Source organism: Nycticebus coucang, chromosome 9, assembly GCF_027406575.1.
Source record: "Nycticebus coucang isolate mNycCou1 chromosome 9, mNycCou1.pri, whole genome shotgun sequence".
In the NCBI taxonomy this organism is placed as follows: domain Eukaryota; kingdom Metazoa; phylum Chordata; class Mammalia; order Primates; family Lorisidae; genus Nycticebus; species Nycticebus coucang.
The window spans coordinates 133,547,335-133,560,582 of NC_069788.1; the positions used below are offsets into that span (position 1 = coordinate 133,547,335).

The window sequence follows — 13,248 nt, forward strand, 5'->3', positions numbered from 1 at the left end:
AACCATTCATATCCAAAGAGACGAAACCAAGCCCCTATAAGATGGGCAGTTCGATATGAGCTGTCTATCGGGCCATGACTTGCTTTAGTCCACCCATCCCTCTTGGCTCCTTGCTGACCTAGGACGTGCCCTGGTGAGTAAGTGGCTAATAGCTCTGCAGCACCACACAGCTGAACAGCCAAAACAGTGGCCTTCACTTCTCAAGAGGAAGAAGCAGCTCTGGGCAATGTGAGGTTATGATGATCTCGACAGCTTCAGACTAGAGTCTGAAGCTCTTCAAAATTACCCACTGCTTCTGTTTTGTAACAAACGTGCTCCCAATACCACTGAAAAGTGTATTGGCAAAAATTAAGCCACTGATTAAATAAACCACGAAACATATAGAAGAAAAGCATACTTGCTATGTAGCTCCCTTCCCGCGTCTAGTAAAAGGAAAACTGAAGTTCTCTGCTATTAAGTTTCCAGAATGGCCTTCCTCACAAGGGCAGTTACGGAGAAGTACCACAGACAATACGCGTGGCAGTTACAGCCACCTGCTAGAACCACTTTCTAGGTCCTCAAAAGACTATCTGTATGGGACTTCATCATTCAAGCCCCTTATCTTTGTAAGTTCTATTCATAAAATCTGGCAAATTTGAAACATTGAGAAAATGTGATATTTTACAATTATATAATTTTAAGACAAACATATTATGAATATACTCAATTACACCTATTAATTTTTTGATGCCACATTAAATTTTGCTTCCATCCTACAGAGAAATACATAAAGTCATTCAAATATAGAATACTTCAACTTTCATAGGGCTGAATATTATGAAACTTTTCCTTTAAGATTTTAAATTTGCCTATGTTAACCAGTTTGATAAAAATATTTCAAATTGGGCGGTGCCTGTGGCTCAAGGAGTAGGGCGCCCGTCCCATATGCCGGAGGTGGCGGGTTCAAACCTAGCCCCGGTCAAAAACCAAAAAAAAAAAAAGAAAATGTTTCAAATTGTATATAAAACCAGTGCATGGTGCCCCACAATTGCATTAATGTATACAGCTATGATTTAATAAAAAAAAAAAAACCTTAAAATTAAAAAAAAAAAAAAGATTTTAAATTTTACTTTTCCTGGAGAATAGGTACTATGTATAATGACTGAGTTGGCTGTTAAGAAATGGATCTTGCTAAAATGCAAAGGTAGCTGGGCCACTTCCCTCCTCACAAGCCTTTGGCATTTCCTTATCTTTCACCTGGTGAAGGCTCAGGTGAACCATCTGCTTCCTTCCCTGGCCTATCTGCTAGCACCTTCTCCCAAAGACTTTGTGCCTTAACCTCCCAAATGCACGGGTCTCAGAACTTGACAGGTGCTTATTACATCTCTGCCCTTTTTGTGTCATGGAGGGACCCACTGTCTGAATGAGCGTTTCCCCATCTTGTCCATTTGCCAAATTCCTTTAAGATCCAGCTTGAGCACGCCACCTCCCCCCCCACAAACCCCCAATCTACAATGCTCTGTTCTCAGCACCAGAGCATCTCTCCCAGCCCCACCCCAAACTGCTACCTTCACAGACAGGTCAAGAAGCCTTTTAAGCAAACAGGTATTTTTAACAAAACGGCACAGTTTCATTAAAATGTTTATTTGTGGTTTTCTCCAACCAGTCAGTGAAATTCTAAAAGGCATTTTATCTTTTCACAAATCTGTCCCTGGCAGCAAGCAGGGCGTCTGGCACACAGTGAGTACTCGGGACATTTTTTCAAGAAAAAGAAGAATGGGGGAGAGGAGGAAATAGAGAGAGAAAAGGAGGGAGGGGAAAGAAACTGAAAACCTACGGATTCCAATGCTCTTTCGAAATCCTATAAAGACTGGAAAACATGATGGGAAGGATGACATTAGAGTTTTCTTCTATCAAACTCATGATGTATTCATTATTCCAATAATAGAGTGCCCTTTCTGCCACCTTTGGGAAAAGAAAAAAAATGTTAAGAGAGAGAAAAAGACGAAGAGAAAATAAAATCATCTTTCCAAACAGAAGTATTTTGAAAGACTGTTGTTAAATCATTCACTCAAATGTAAAATTAAGTATTAATTATATTTTACATTTTTTTATAGATTTAAAATCTCTTAGAGAGTTCCGACGTGTTTCATCAACTTGGGGAAGGAAAAGAAATTGGCCTGTTAATTTATATTCTCCTGTAATTCTGTCTATGTCACCCGATTCCAGATTTTCCCAATATAGCTCCCAAGATACAAACACGTTTACCATCTGTCCACGTACCATTCTATTTTCCTGATCATGTTAGCCATCTTCTACGTCCCCTTTCTTTTCTTTTTCTTTTTCTTTTTTTTTTTTTTTTTGAGACAGAGTCTCACTTTGTCACCCTTGGTATAGCGCCATGGAGTCACAGCTCACAGCAACCCCAAACTCTTGGGCTCAGGCGGTCCTTTTGCCTCAGCCTCCTGAGTAGCTGGGACTACAGGTGCCTGCCACAATGCCCAGCTACTTTTAGGGATGAGGTCTCATTCTTGCTCAGGCTGGTCTCGAACTCCTGAGCTCAAGCAATCTACCTGCCTCAGCCTCCCAGAGTGCTAGGATTACAGGTTTTTTTTTTCCTTTTAGATAGAGTCTCACTCTGTTGCCCTGGGTGGAGTGCCGTGGCATCACAGCTCACAGCTACCTCAAACCCTTGGGCTCAAGTGAGGAGGAACCTAGGATTTTCCTATATCCAATTACAACTCTAATATTTATCTGCTACATGTGTTATATTATCTGAACACTTCATGTAATAGTTTCTATATTCCTGGTTTCGGGGTTTCTGTTTTGTTCTGTGGTACAGCTGCCAGATTGTTATGAGATCACTGCTTTAACATACTAACATGTCTTTAGGTCCAAAATTAAAACAACAACAGCCAGTATTTCTAACTATGAAAGATAATGACAGCTTAAGGAAAAAGTCCACCATGAGAGGTGTGGTTCTGTGTTAAGAACTATAATCTGAACGGCCTCTTCAAATTGGCAGGCAATATTGAAAGACTCAATTCTCAGGTTTATGATATGACCTTCAGTGAGAGGCCAACGGATAAAAACCTAAAGTGTGTTCAATCCCGTAACCTTCTTTCCTCCCGGCAGAGGCCACAGCGCTACAGCTACGACTTCAAGAAAAGAGCCAGTTGCCCAGGTTCACCTCCCCTGTGTTCCTGAGTGGCCACGGGGAGGCAGGGCAGTGCCACTGGAAGAAGAAACTAACCTAAGATCCGCGTTAGACTCCACTCCCTGTGAACCCGGGAGCCTGAGCAAAACATTTGCTGAGCATCACTGTTTTTGCCCATCAGAAGACACAGAAAAGTTTATAATCAATGTATGTAAAGCACCTAGCACAGTGTGGAATCTGAGGTTCTCTTTCCTCGTGAGCATCATTCAGCATTCTCTCTTACACACTCCCTCCCAGCCCACTTCTTCTGCAGTTTACTTGGAACACTTTTTTAACACTTTTGAGCTTTGGTGTTCACATCTGTCAATCTGTAAAACACACAAGACCTCCCAGCAGAATACTGTGAGAATTAAAATTACTGGGAAAAAACACCACGACAGTCACTGCTGTGTAGCAGGTGCTCAAGACAAAGGTAACTGCAGCTAAAATTATTACCTTCATGGGAGAAAAAAGCAAACAAACATTTCTTTCAACACAAATGAAATTTAACCTAAAAAATCCATGCTGTATAGGCCACTCTGGCTCATGTTCTTTTTACTACTAACCTGAAAATGGGGGCTAGATACACACTTGGCAATTTGTTTAAACAAAGGTTCTTGAATTTTAACAAATTGTGAAGGTTCAATCACATCCAATATTTCTTCCAGCTCCCCAAGGAACATGACCTATAAATACAAGTAAAAAACAAAATGTGAGCCTTTCTATTAAAAATCCATATGAATCACAAAGATTAATGACATTTAATTTTAAGTTTGTAATATTTTAAGAAAAATTTACAAATAAAACCAAATATAAATGAACCAGGCATTATTCCATGTTAGATGTTTGTTTCACAAATAATTCACCATAGAGTAGTTCTTAAAAGCAAGTTCCCCACAGCACTGAAAATATAATTCTACTTACTTGGAAAAACTACTCTACTCACTATGTTTGTATATTACGCCCTGCACTGGGGCTCCCGGGAATCACTCCTGCCCCCGTGGGGCTCTCCTCTCTGTCGCTTCCAACTTAGCTATCTCTCCTCAAGGCTTCTGTAAAAATAATAGGAGGCAGGCCCTCCTGCATGGATGGGCAGACGTCCAAATGCAGTCATTTGCCAGATAGTTACAGGTCCCACAGTGAGCTATGTGCCCCTCTCAGATGCACAGAACACATTAAGTCTTTGGTGGGCTTTTTTGTTTTGTTTTTTTGAGACAGTCTCTCACTCTGTTGCTCTGGGTTGAGTGTCCTGGTGTCATAGTTCACAGCAACCTCCAACTGTTGGGCTCAAGTGATCCTCTTGCCTCAACCTCCCCAGTAGCTGGGACTACAGACGCCTGCTACAACACTTGGCTAGTTTTTCTATTTTTAGTAGAGACAGAATCTCACTCTTGCTCAGGCTGGTCTCAAATTCCTGACTTGTCCAGGCCTCCTTTCCTGGCTCACCACTTTGATCCCACACACTCAGATCAACCACTGGGCCCAGCATGTGGCTGGTGTTCAGCCACAGCTACTGAGGAAAGCCCAGAATTGCCCATCCCTGGTAAGGGCAATATATACTCAGCACTGCCTGCAGGCAGGCACTGTGCCAATGCTGTAGATGGGATCTGCCGTCCTCACCACCGTCCAAGAAATAGCATCACTGTGTTTTTTTACAGATGGGGTCTCACTCTGGCCCAGGCTAGTCTTGAACTCCTGAGCTCAAGTGATCCTCCTGCCTCAGCCTCCCAGAGTATTAAGGTTACAGGCGTGAGCTACTGTGCCTGGGCCAGACAAAGTCTTAAAAAACACAAAATAGCAGACTCAGCCACACGTAGGCTCGATTTTAAAGCCACTACCACATGCTGACCCGTTCTCCATGCTCACACACAAACACAATTACTCTCTACAGGGCACGGTGAATCTTGTGTGCCTTGAGAAATAGAGCTTTTAGACCACAATAGGGAACATCAAATCAATGGTGCAAGTCAACTGTTTTAAATATAATGGAAAAATGATGGAGAAATGAAAACCAATGTACTTATTCAGCCATGAAAAAATAATTATCTTGGAAAAAATTAGGTATGCAATTCAAGTATGAAAATAGCCATGCTTTCTTATCTTGAGATGAATACAGGTTGCAATCCCTAGTTTAATTTTATCTAATAGGTATTAAGAAATTAGATGATCTTCTGAATTTATATAAAATAGGGTTTGGAGAATTAAAGTTACTTTGAGAAGAGGGATGTTTCTGCTAAAAGTAAAATACAGTAGACCCTTTCCATCAGCCAAGATAAGCAAGAGGTTCTTCCACGATTCTACCAAGGTTCTTCCAAGAACATAAAACTAAAAGCTGACCTTTTTTCTGGGCCATTTTCCAGAGTTTCTAACCTTCTGGAAGAGCGCTGCAGGTCTGGTGTCCAGTCAAGTTCACCTCCAAGCTAAGATACTTACTCCCTCCATTGTAACAACCTTGTACGTGTCTCACAAGACACAAATGATTGTGGGTCTGAACTTTCCAATGTCACTTGTGAATGGCTAAAACTAAAGGCTTGTTGTAAATTTTAAGACAGTTGAGATTCCGTCTATACTCTGCTTTAAAGTGCGCATTTGGGCAGGTTGCCTTATCATCTATCTATAATGAAAACAAAATCTCCATACTATGAAAGAAGTCACTAGGAAAGTGACATCAACAGAGTTAGACAACTGGACACATGACTGGGGCCCTGACCTGGACTGACCTGAGGCTGAGAGACATCATGAATTAAAAACCCAGGGTGCAGCCGGGTGTGGTGGCTTGCCTGTAATCCTAGCACTCTAGGAGGCTGGACTGCCTGAGCTCACAGGTTCGAGACCAGCCTGAGCAACAGCCTCATCTCTAAATAACTGGGTGTTGTGGTGAGCTTGAGCCAGAGAGTTTGAGGTTGCTGTGAGCTGTGACACCATGGCACTCTGCTGAAGGTGACAAAGTGAGACTCTGTCTAAAAAAAAAAAAAGAAAAACCTACCTCAGTGTGCAGAGTCAGGGGGGCGGGGTCTGGCCTAATCACCTGTTCTTATTTATTGTTCTTGGGCAGACTACTTAGGCTCTCTGAAGTTTCATAATTAGTAAAACAAAAATATTCATAGCCCTTATAGAGCTACAGTGAGGTTTGGATGAGATGGTGTATCTTACATCACATGCTTAGTCCAATGTCTGGCCTCCACAAAGTATTCAGTAACACTCTCTGACATTCAGGACTTACCTCTTTTTTTTTTTTGTAGAGACAGAGTCTCACTTTATGGCCCTCGGCAGAATGCCGTGGCCTCACACAGCTCACAGCAACCTCCAACTCCTGGGCTTAAGCGATTCTCTTGTCTCAGCCTCCCGAGTAGCTGGACTACAGGCGCCCGCCACAACGCCCAGCTATTTTTTGGCTGCAGTTCAGCCAGGGGCCGGGTTTGAACCCGCCACCCTCGGTATATGGGGTCGGTGCCTTACCGACTGAGCCACAGGCGCCGCCCAGGACTTACCTCTTTTTGACTACATGTTTTAGGCCAAAATTTCATTAAACCCCTAATAACCTAAAAAGAAAAGGGAAAAACAAATGACATTTAATTTTTCACATACACTTTTAGAAAAGGTGGTTTTTCTGAAGCTTTTTGAAATTAAGAATAAATACTTACTGGTTCTGTGAGTGAAGGATCTTTCTCCAGAAACTGTACTATACAATACGCCAGCTGAAGAAATAAAAAAATGAAAGACAAAAATTTTAATTCTGTATAGTAAGAGCTCAATAGGACATTTTATTAACACGTCCTAAAAAGTTTCCAGACTGGCTTTAATAACTTTACATTCAATTCATTTTAACTATTATTTAAATATATATATATGAAGTGAAATAAGAAACTTTTTCAAGCCACAAATTGACATTTACAAGACTCCAGGGGAGTTTTTTAAGAGGTCCCCAGCTTGCGTGGAGCAGGGGTGCGCTGTCACGGCCCGTGAGCGGGGGAAGCGTCTCATCTACGGCGGTTAAGCCACAGCGCGGGGGCTTCCTTTTTCTTTCTGCTGCCATTGACAGTACTGGGCTTCACTGTTCCAGCAGAGGCCTCCATGGGAAACAGGCACTTACTCGAAGCCTTGCTGACTCTCTGAAATGGCGCACGTGCCAACTACAGCAGTTTATGAAGAGATAAAAGGTTGGGGCTGCCGGCTATTACCTGGGGAGATGTAAAAAGAGCGCTACATCTGATTTAACACATCAGAGTGAGAATTCTTTTAAATAATCACAGAATATGATACCATTTTGAAAACTAAAGGCAAGATTTGTAAAGGGCTTGTAAAGGTTCTTGGACAAGAACACTACCTTCACAAAACAACATTTGGTAGTGTTCTAAATTAGAAAGATATGGACTAATTTTTCCTCAAAATACAGAATTTCACATCTAAAGAGGAATACTGCTTAGAAAAATGTATTACATTTTTTTTTTTTTTTTTTTGTAGAGATGGAGTCTCACTGTACCGCCCTCGGGTAGAGTGCCGTGGCCTCACACAGCTCACAGCAACCTCTAACTCTTGGGCTTACGCGATTCTCCTGCCTCAGCCTCCCGAGCAGCTGGGACTACAGGCGCCCGCCACAACACCCGGCTATTTTTTGGTTGCAGTTTGGCCGGGGCAGGGTTTGAACCTGCCACCCTCGGTATATGGGGCCGGCACCCTGCTCACTGAGCCACAGGCGCCGCCCATGTATTACATTTTTGAGCAAACTCAAAATATTCCTGTCAGAGAGTGGAGAGTCAGAGGTTTGAAATCCCAAAACTGAGAATACCACTCGGCGGCTTATCTACCTTCTAGTGACATCCTTACCATGCAAGGCAGCGTTAGGACAAGAATTAGCCTGGGGACGAGACAGTATGCTTTTTAAAGTAATGAAGGCTTAAAAAAAGGTGTGAAAATATCAGCCAGTTTCGTTACTTGTGAGAGTATCCATGTGTAGGACGTGAGAAAATGGTGAATGAACTAGAAGGGGGTAAAAGGCCAGCTCATTTACTAATGCAGGACAAAATCTCAGGAACATTAACAAACGTTTACATGTGCTGAAGACTTACATTTGACAAACTCACATACATCACATGCAACATGTTCACTATGTAATTGGGTCATCTAAGTTCTTTGTAAAATGAGATGGCCAAACAAAGGCTTCTCCTATTTTTAAAATATTCCTATGATTCTACTATGAATAGAAGAAAATATACACATTATATGTATTTTCCTCAGGGAGCATTTTATTTTATTTTATTTTTATTTTTTTGAGACAGCCTCAAGCTGTCACCTGGGTAGAGTGCCGTGGCGTCAGAGCTTACAGCAACCTTCAACTCCTGGGCTCAAGCGATTCTCTTGTCTCAGCCTCCCAAGTAGCTGGGACTACAGGCACCTGCCACAACGCCCAGCTATTTTTTGGTTGTAGTTGTCATTGCTGTTTGGCAGGCCCAGGCTGGATTTGAGCCCGCCAGCTCTGGTGCATGTAGCTAGCGCCTTAGCCGCTTGAGCTACAGGTGCCAAACCAAGCATTTTAAACTTTAACAAGTTTCTTTCTTTTTTTTTTTTTTTTTAGAAATTAAGGAAACATCAAAGATACACGAAATATGACAACCTTTTGCTTCCGAACATAGTTGCACAGAATTCTACCTGGGCATGGAAGAGTGATAAGCTCCTGACGGTGTGTAAAGGGATCAACACTTTCACCAGGAACTGTTTGTGTTCCGCCTTAAGAGGTAAAGCAAAGCCATTGATAATACTAGGAAAAAGAAAGAGACATAAATTAGCTATGTTACCACAACAAGCTAAATCAGACCAGGGGCTTATATTGCAGTGAAGATACTGTTCTTGTGAGATAGTTAAAAGTAATCAATTTATGTTTGTAAAGAACAACCTAATACCCATTCCAGTGACACCCAAGATTTCTTAGTCACTTCAAAAAATACATTTAAGGATGAAGGAATTAAGGGAAGAAGAACATTTGCTTATGATCACCCAACAGAGAGTCCTGTGTCTTAAAATTAGTTGGATGCTCCCAAAAGCTCCTTGTCAACACTCTTTATTTTCCCTTCCGTTCCCTTCTTGAAATAATCACCTGCCTTGTTCACCGTCTCTTTAAACGACTCTTTTCCCTTTCTAGACATCATGCCTTCTCAAGTCTGAAGTCTCCACCCAGGCCAGGGAAGTCACTGAGACAAGGCTAAGGGACTCCACCTTCTCCTTCTCCTCACAGGAGGAGGAGACTAAGTCACGGCACTGTCCAGCTGTCTTAGCCTCCTTTGTGTGTAGAAACCTCACAACACCTGCGTCTTTCCAAGCCCTCTCACTACTCTAGGCAGCAGCCTAAGAGCTACACCTGGGTACACAGTGCCTTTGAAAAGGGCAATCTTTCCAACTTATTACAAACTTGCTTTCAACAGATTTGGCAAAGGACAGACAGCCTAGAAACTAATGAAAATAAGATATTTTGGAGTAACTGTCCTGACTGCAAATAGATGTCATCTCTGTAGTAACGAATGAACTGTTAGCTCTGTCAGTAATTCCAGTGGAAATAGTTACACGTAATTGTGGAACAAAGGGAACAGGAAATCGTGTCTCATGGAGTTGTTGGGGAACATGCTAGTAAGCACAGGCGAACGGCTCCACGTACAGACAGCAGAGCTCTGGGCGGTGCTTCCCCTGCTGCCTGAGCCTCATTTTCAGACGATAATCACCTGAGGTTAGTTGGGAGGTAAAAAGTGCTTACCTTCCTAATATTTCCAGCAGTTCAGCTACACCATTGAAGTGTTCTGTTTCATAAACAAACCTTAAAAGAGAAGAAAACAGAACAGAAAAGAGAAAAGGAAGAAAAAGAAAAAAGAAAAGAACGGGAAAGAAAAAAAAGACAAAAGAAGACAGTATAGGGGAAGAAGGGAGAGAAAGAAATCAGTACAAGATGTTCACATATTTGAGGTTTATTTAATACTTCTACAAAAATACCAACTTTGCTGCTTCTTATTCTATCCCCCACCCTCCACTTACCTTAGAAAAATATTGTTAATCTGTTTTCGGATAAACGCTCTAAGACCAAGAAACTTGCCATAAATTCTGTGTAAGACTGTTTTTAAGTAGTCCCGTTCCCGAGGGTCTTCACTGTCAAATAGCTCCAAAAGCTGTGGTAAATGAAACACGGTATTGTCAAAGGCGGCTTCAGCAAAGGATGTGGTGATTCTATCCTCATTATGGAATATCCCTTCCTTCCTTCCTTCCTAAAAAAGTTATTGAGTATCCGTATGTGCCAGCATAGTGTTATTCTTTAAGAATATAGTGATAAGTCAGACCAGGGGCTCATATTCTAGTGAAGAAATATACAACAGTAATAACAATAACAACAATAATAAAAATAATAATAGCAGCTAACACACAGGCAGCACTTACTACGATCATCGGGCAATTTTCTAAGCAATCTACATATATTAATCCTCCCCCTAGTTTTACTCCCATTTTTCAGATGAAGAACACAGGGCACAAAAAGGGTAAGTAACTTGCCAATGGCCTCACAGTTAGTAAGTGGTAGAATTAGATCCCAAGTTGTCAAGGCCCAAAGTCCATGAATTCAATCACTGTACTATGCTACTGAACTTATATTCCAAACATGCAATTAAGATAAGCCTTCATCAATACCAGAACATGCAAATAAGTGAAACAATCAAGCAAACACCAAAAAATTTCCAGTAATACTAGCTATGTTTCCCTTTTAGGTCTGGATTCTTCTTACATAGGTATACTTCATTCTGTAAATATTCACTGAGGTGGAGTGGTGCCTGTGGCTCAGTAGGTAGGGCGCCGGCCCCACATACCGAGGGTGGCAGGTTCAAACCCGGCCCCGGCCAAACTGCGACAAAAAAAATAGCTGGGCATCATGGCAGGTGCCTGTAGTCCCAGCTACTTGGGAGGCTGAGGCAAGAGAATCGCTTAAGCCCAGGAGTTGGAGATTGCTGTGAGCTGTGTGATGCCACAGCACTTGACCAAGGGCGATATAGTGAGACTCTGTCTCTACAAAAAAAAAAAATTCACTGAGGTGAACATTTACTATTTCTGGGTACATGTTATACACATGGATAGCCTTTTTTTAAAAGATGGATTTATTTATTTATTTATTTTTATTTTTTGAGACAGAGTCTCACTCTATTGACCAGACTAGAGTGTCATGGTGTCAGCCTAGCTCACAGCAACTTCAAACTCCTGGGCTCAAGGGGTCCTTCTGCCTCAACCTCCCAAATAGCTGGGACTACAAGTGCACACCACAACACCTGGCTAATTTTTCTATTTTTGGTAGAGATGAGGTCTCACTTTGCTTAGGCTGGTCTTGAACTCCTGAACTCAAGTGATCCTCCTGCCTTGGTCTCCCAGAGTTCTAGGATTACAGGTGTGAGCCACTGCGCTCAGTCCACGAATGACGTTTTTAAGTTCCAAATCATGTGTAATCTAAAGTTAAGAACAGAATCCAGGTAACATCACATCTATGTACTCATAATGAGACAAATCCAAAAGAGGAAACAAGCTAAGAGACGCAACCAACTCCTACAATAAAAAATTCCTGCTTTGCTTTTGCAGAAATTGACAAGTTGATACTAAAATTTACATGGAAATACAAGAAACCCAGAAGAGCCAAAATAATTTTGGGAATAAAAGAACAAAGTTGGAAGACTCACACTTCTCAATTTTAAAACTTAGCATCATAAAGCCAAAGCCACAGTAGTCAAGACCACATGGTACTGGCATAAGGACAAACATACAGATCAAAAGAACAGAATTCAAAAAAGAACAGAATTTGGAATTCAAATAAGTAAACCCTCACATTTACACCAACTGATTATCAACAAAGAACATCAATACATTTTAATGGGGAAAGAAAAGTCTTTTCAACAACTGGTGCCAGAACAACTGGGTAGCTGCAATCCAGAAGAATAAAGTTGGACTCCTAACTCACACCATACACTGAAATTAACTCAAAATAATAGTCAACCTGTGGGCAGAGTAAAACAATTAGAAGAAAGCATAAGAAAAAGTCTTTATAACCCTAGGTTAGGGGATGGTCTTTTGGACATGACACCAAATCATAAGCAACAGAAGAAGAAGCAGATAAAGTAGACGTGGTGAAAACTGGAAACTTTCATGCTTCATAGGAGACCTTCAAGCAAGTGAAAAGACACAGACCTTTGACCAACTTATAAACGGGTCCACTTACACATGAATTTTCCTCGGCCTCTGCCCCCCTTCCTCTCCCCTCCTTATCCTGCACAACATGAAGATTTTGCAGATAGAGACTCTACCGTGAGCCCCTTCCACTGACTGAATAGGAAATATACTTTCTCTTCTTTATGATTTTCTTAATAACATATAATTCTATCTTACTTTAATGGTAAGACTATGGTATATAATATGCAGTGTGCCCAAAAATGTATATACATTTTAAGAAAGGAAAAAACTATATTAAAATTGTAATAATATATACCAATAACAAAAGATGAATGTGAGACACATTATAGCACCTCTTGTAATCGCAGAAATCAAACGTGACATGAGTATTACAACTTTAAATAAAATTTCTTAAAACGTATATACATTTCGGGATGCCATCTGCATATAACATATAAAATATGTTAGTCAATTATCAGTAAGGCTCCCCACCCACAGGAGGTTATTAATAGGTAAGTTTGGGGGAAGTCAAAAGTTACACATCAATTTTCCAATGTGTGGGGATACTGACACCCCAACTCTTGTGGTGTTCAAGGGTCAAATGTATTTGCAAACCTATCTGATAAGATAATAGTATCCACAATATATAAAGAACTTTTAAAGCTCAATAATAAAGACAATCCAATTTTAAAATGGACAAAGGATTTTTTTTTTTTTTATTGTTGGGGATTCATTGAGGGTACAATAAGCCAGGCTACACTGATTGCAATTGTTAGGCAAAGTCCCTCTTGCAATCATGTCTTGCCCCCATAAAGTGTGACACACACCAAGGCCCCACCGCCTCCCTCCTTCCCTCTTTCTGATTCCCCCCCCCATAACCATAATTGTCATTA

At 41.2% G+C, this 13,248-nt stretch overlaps 1 protein-coding gene across 3 annotated transcripts in view; it reads right to left on the reverse strand.

The window, feature by feature from the left end:
* The window catches only part of PPP2R5E (protein phosphatase 2 regulatory subunit B'epsilon), a 196,575-nt gene that overhangs the window by 8,222 nt on the left and 175,105 nt on the right, over positions 1-13,248 (reverse strand). For all 3 annotated transcript variants that reach the window (XM_053601811.1, XM_053601812.1, XM_053601810.1), the window contains exons 6-12: positions 10,196-10,326; positions 9,921-9,980; positions 8,825-8,933; positions 6,820-6,873; positions 6,667-6,717; positions 3,742-3,861; positions 1,817-1,944 (exon numbers count right to left, since the gene is read on the reverse strand). In XM_053601811.1, coding sequence (XP_053457786.1) covers positions 1,817-1,944; positions 3,742-3,861; positions 6,667-6,717; positions 6,820-6,873; positions 8,825-8,933; positions 9,921-9,980; positions 10,196-10,326 — 653 coding nt within the window. The remainder of the gene's footprint in view (positions 1-1,816; positions 1,945-3,741; positions 3,862-6,666; positions 6,718-6,819; positions 6,874-8,824; positions 8,934-9,920; positions 9,981-10,195; positions 10,327-13,248) is intronic.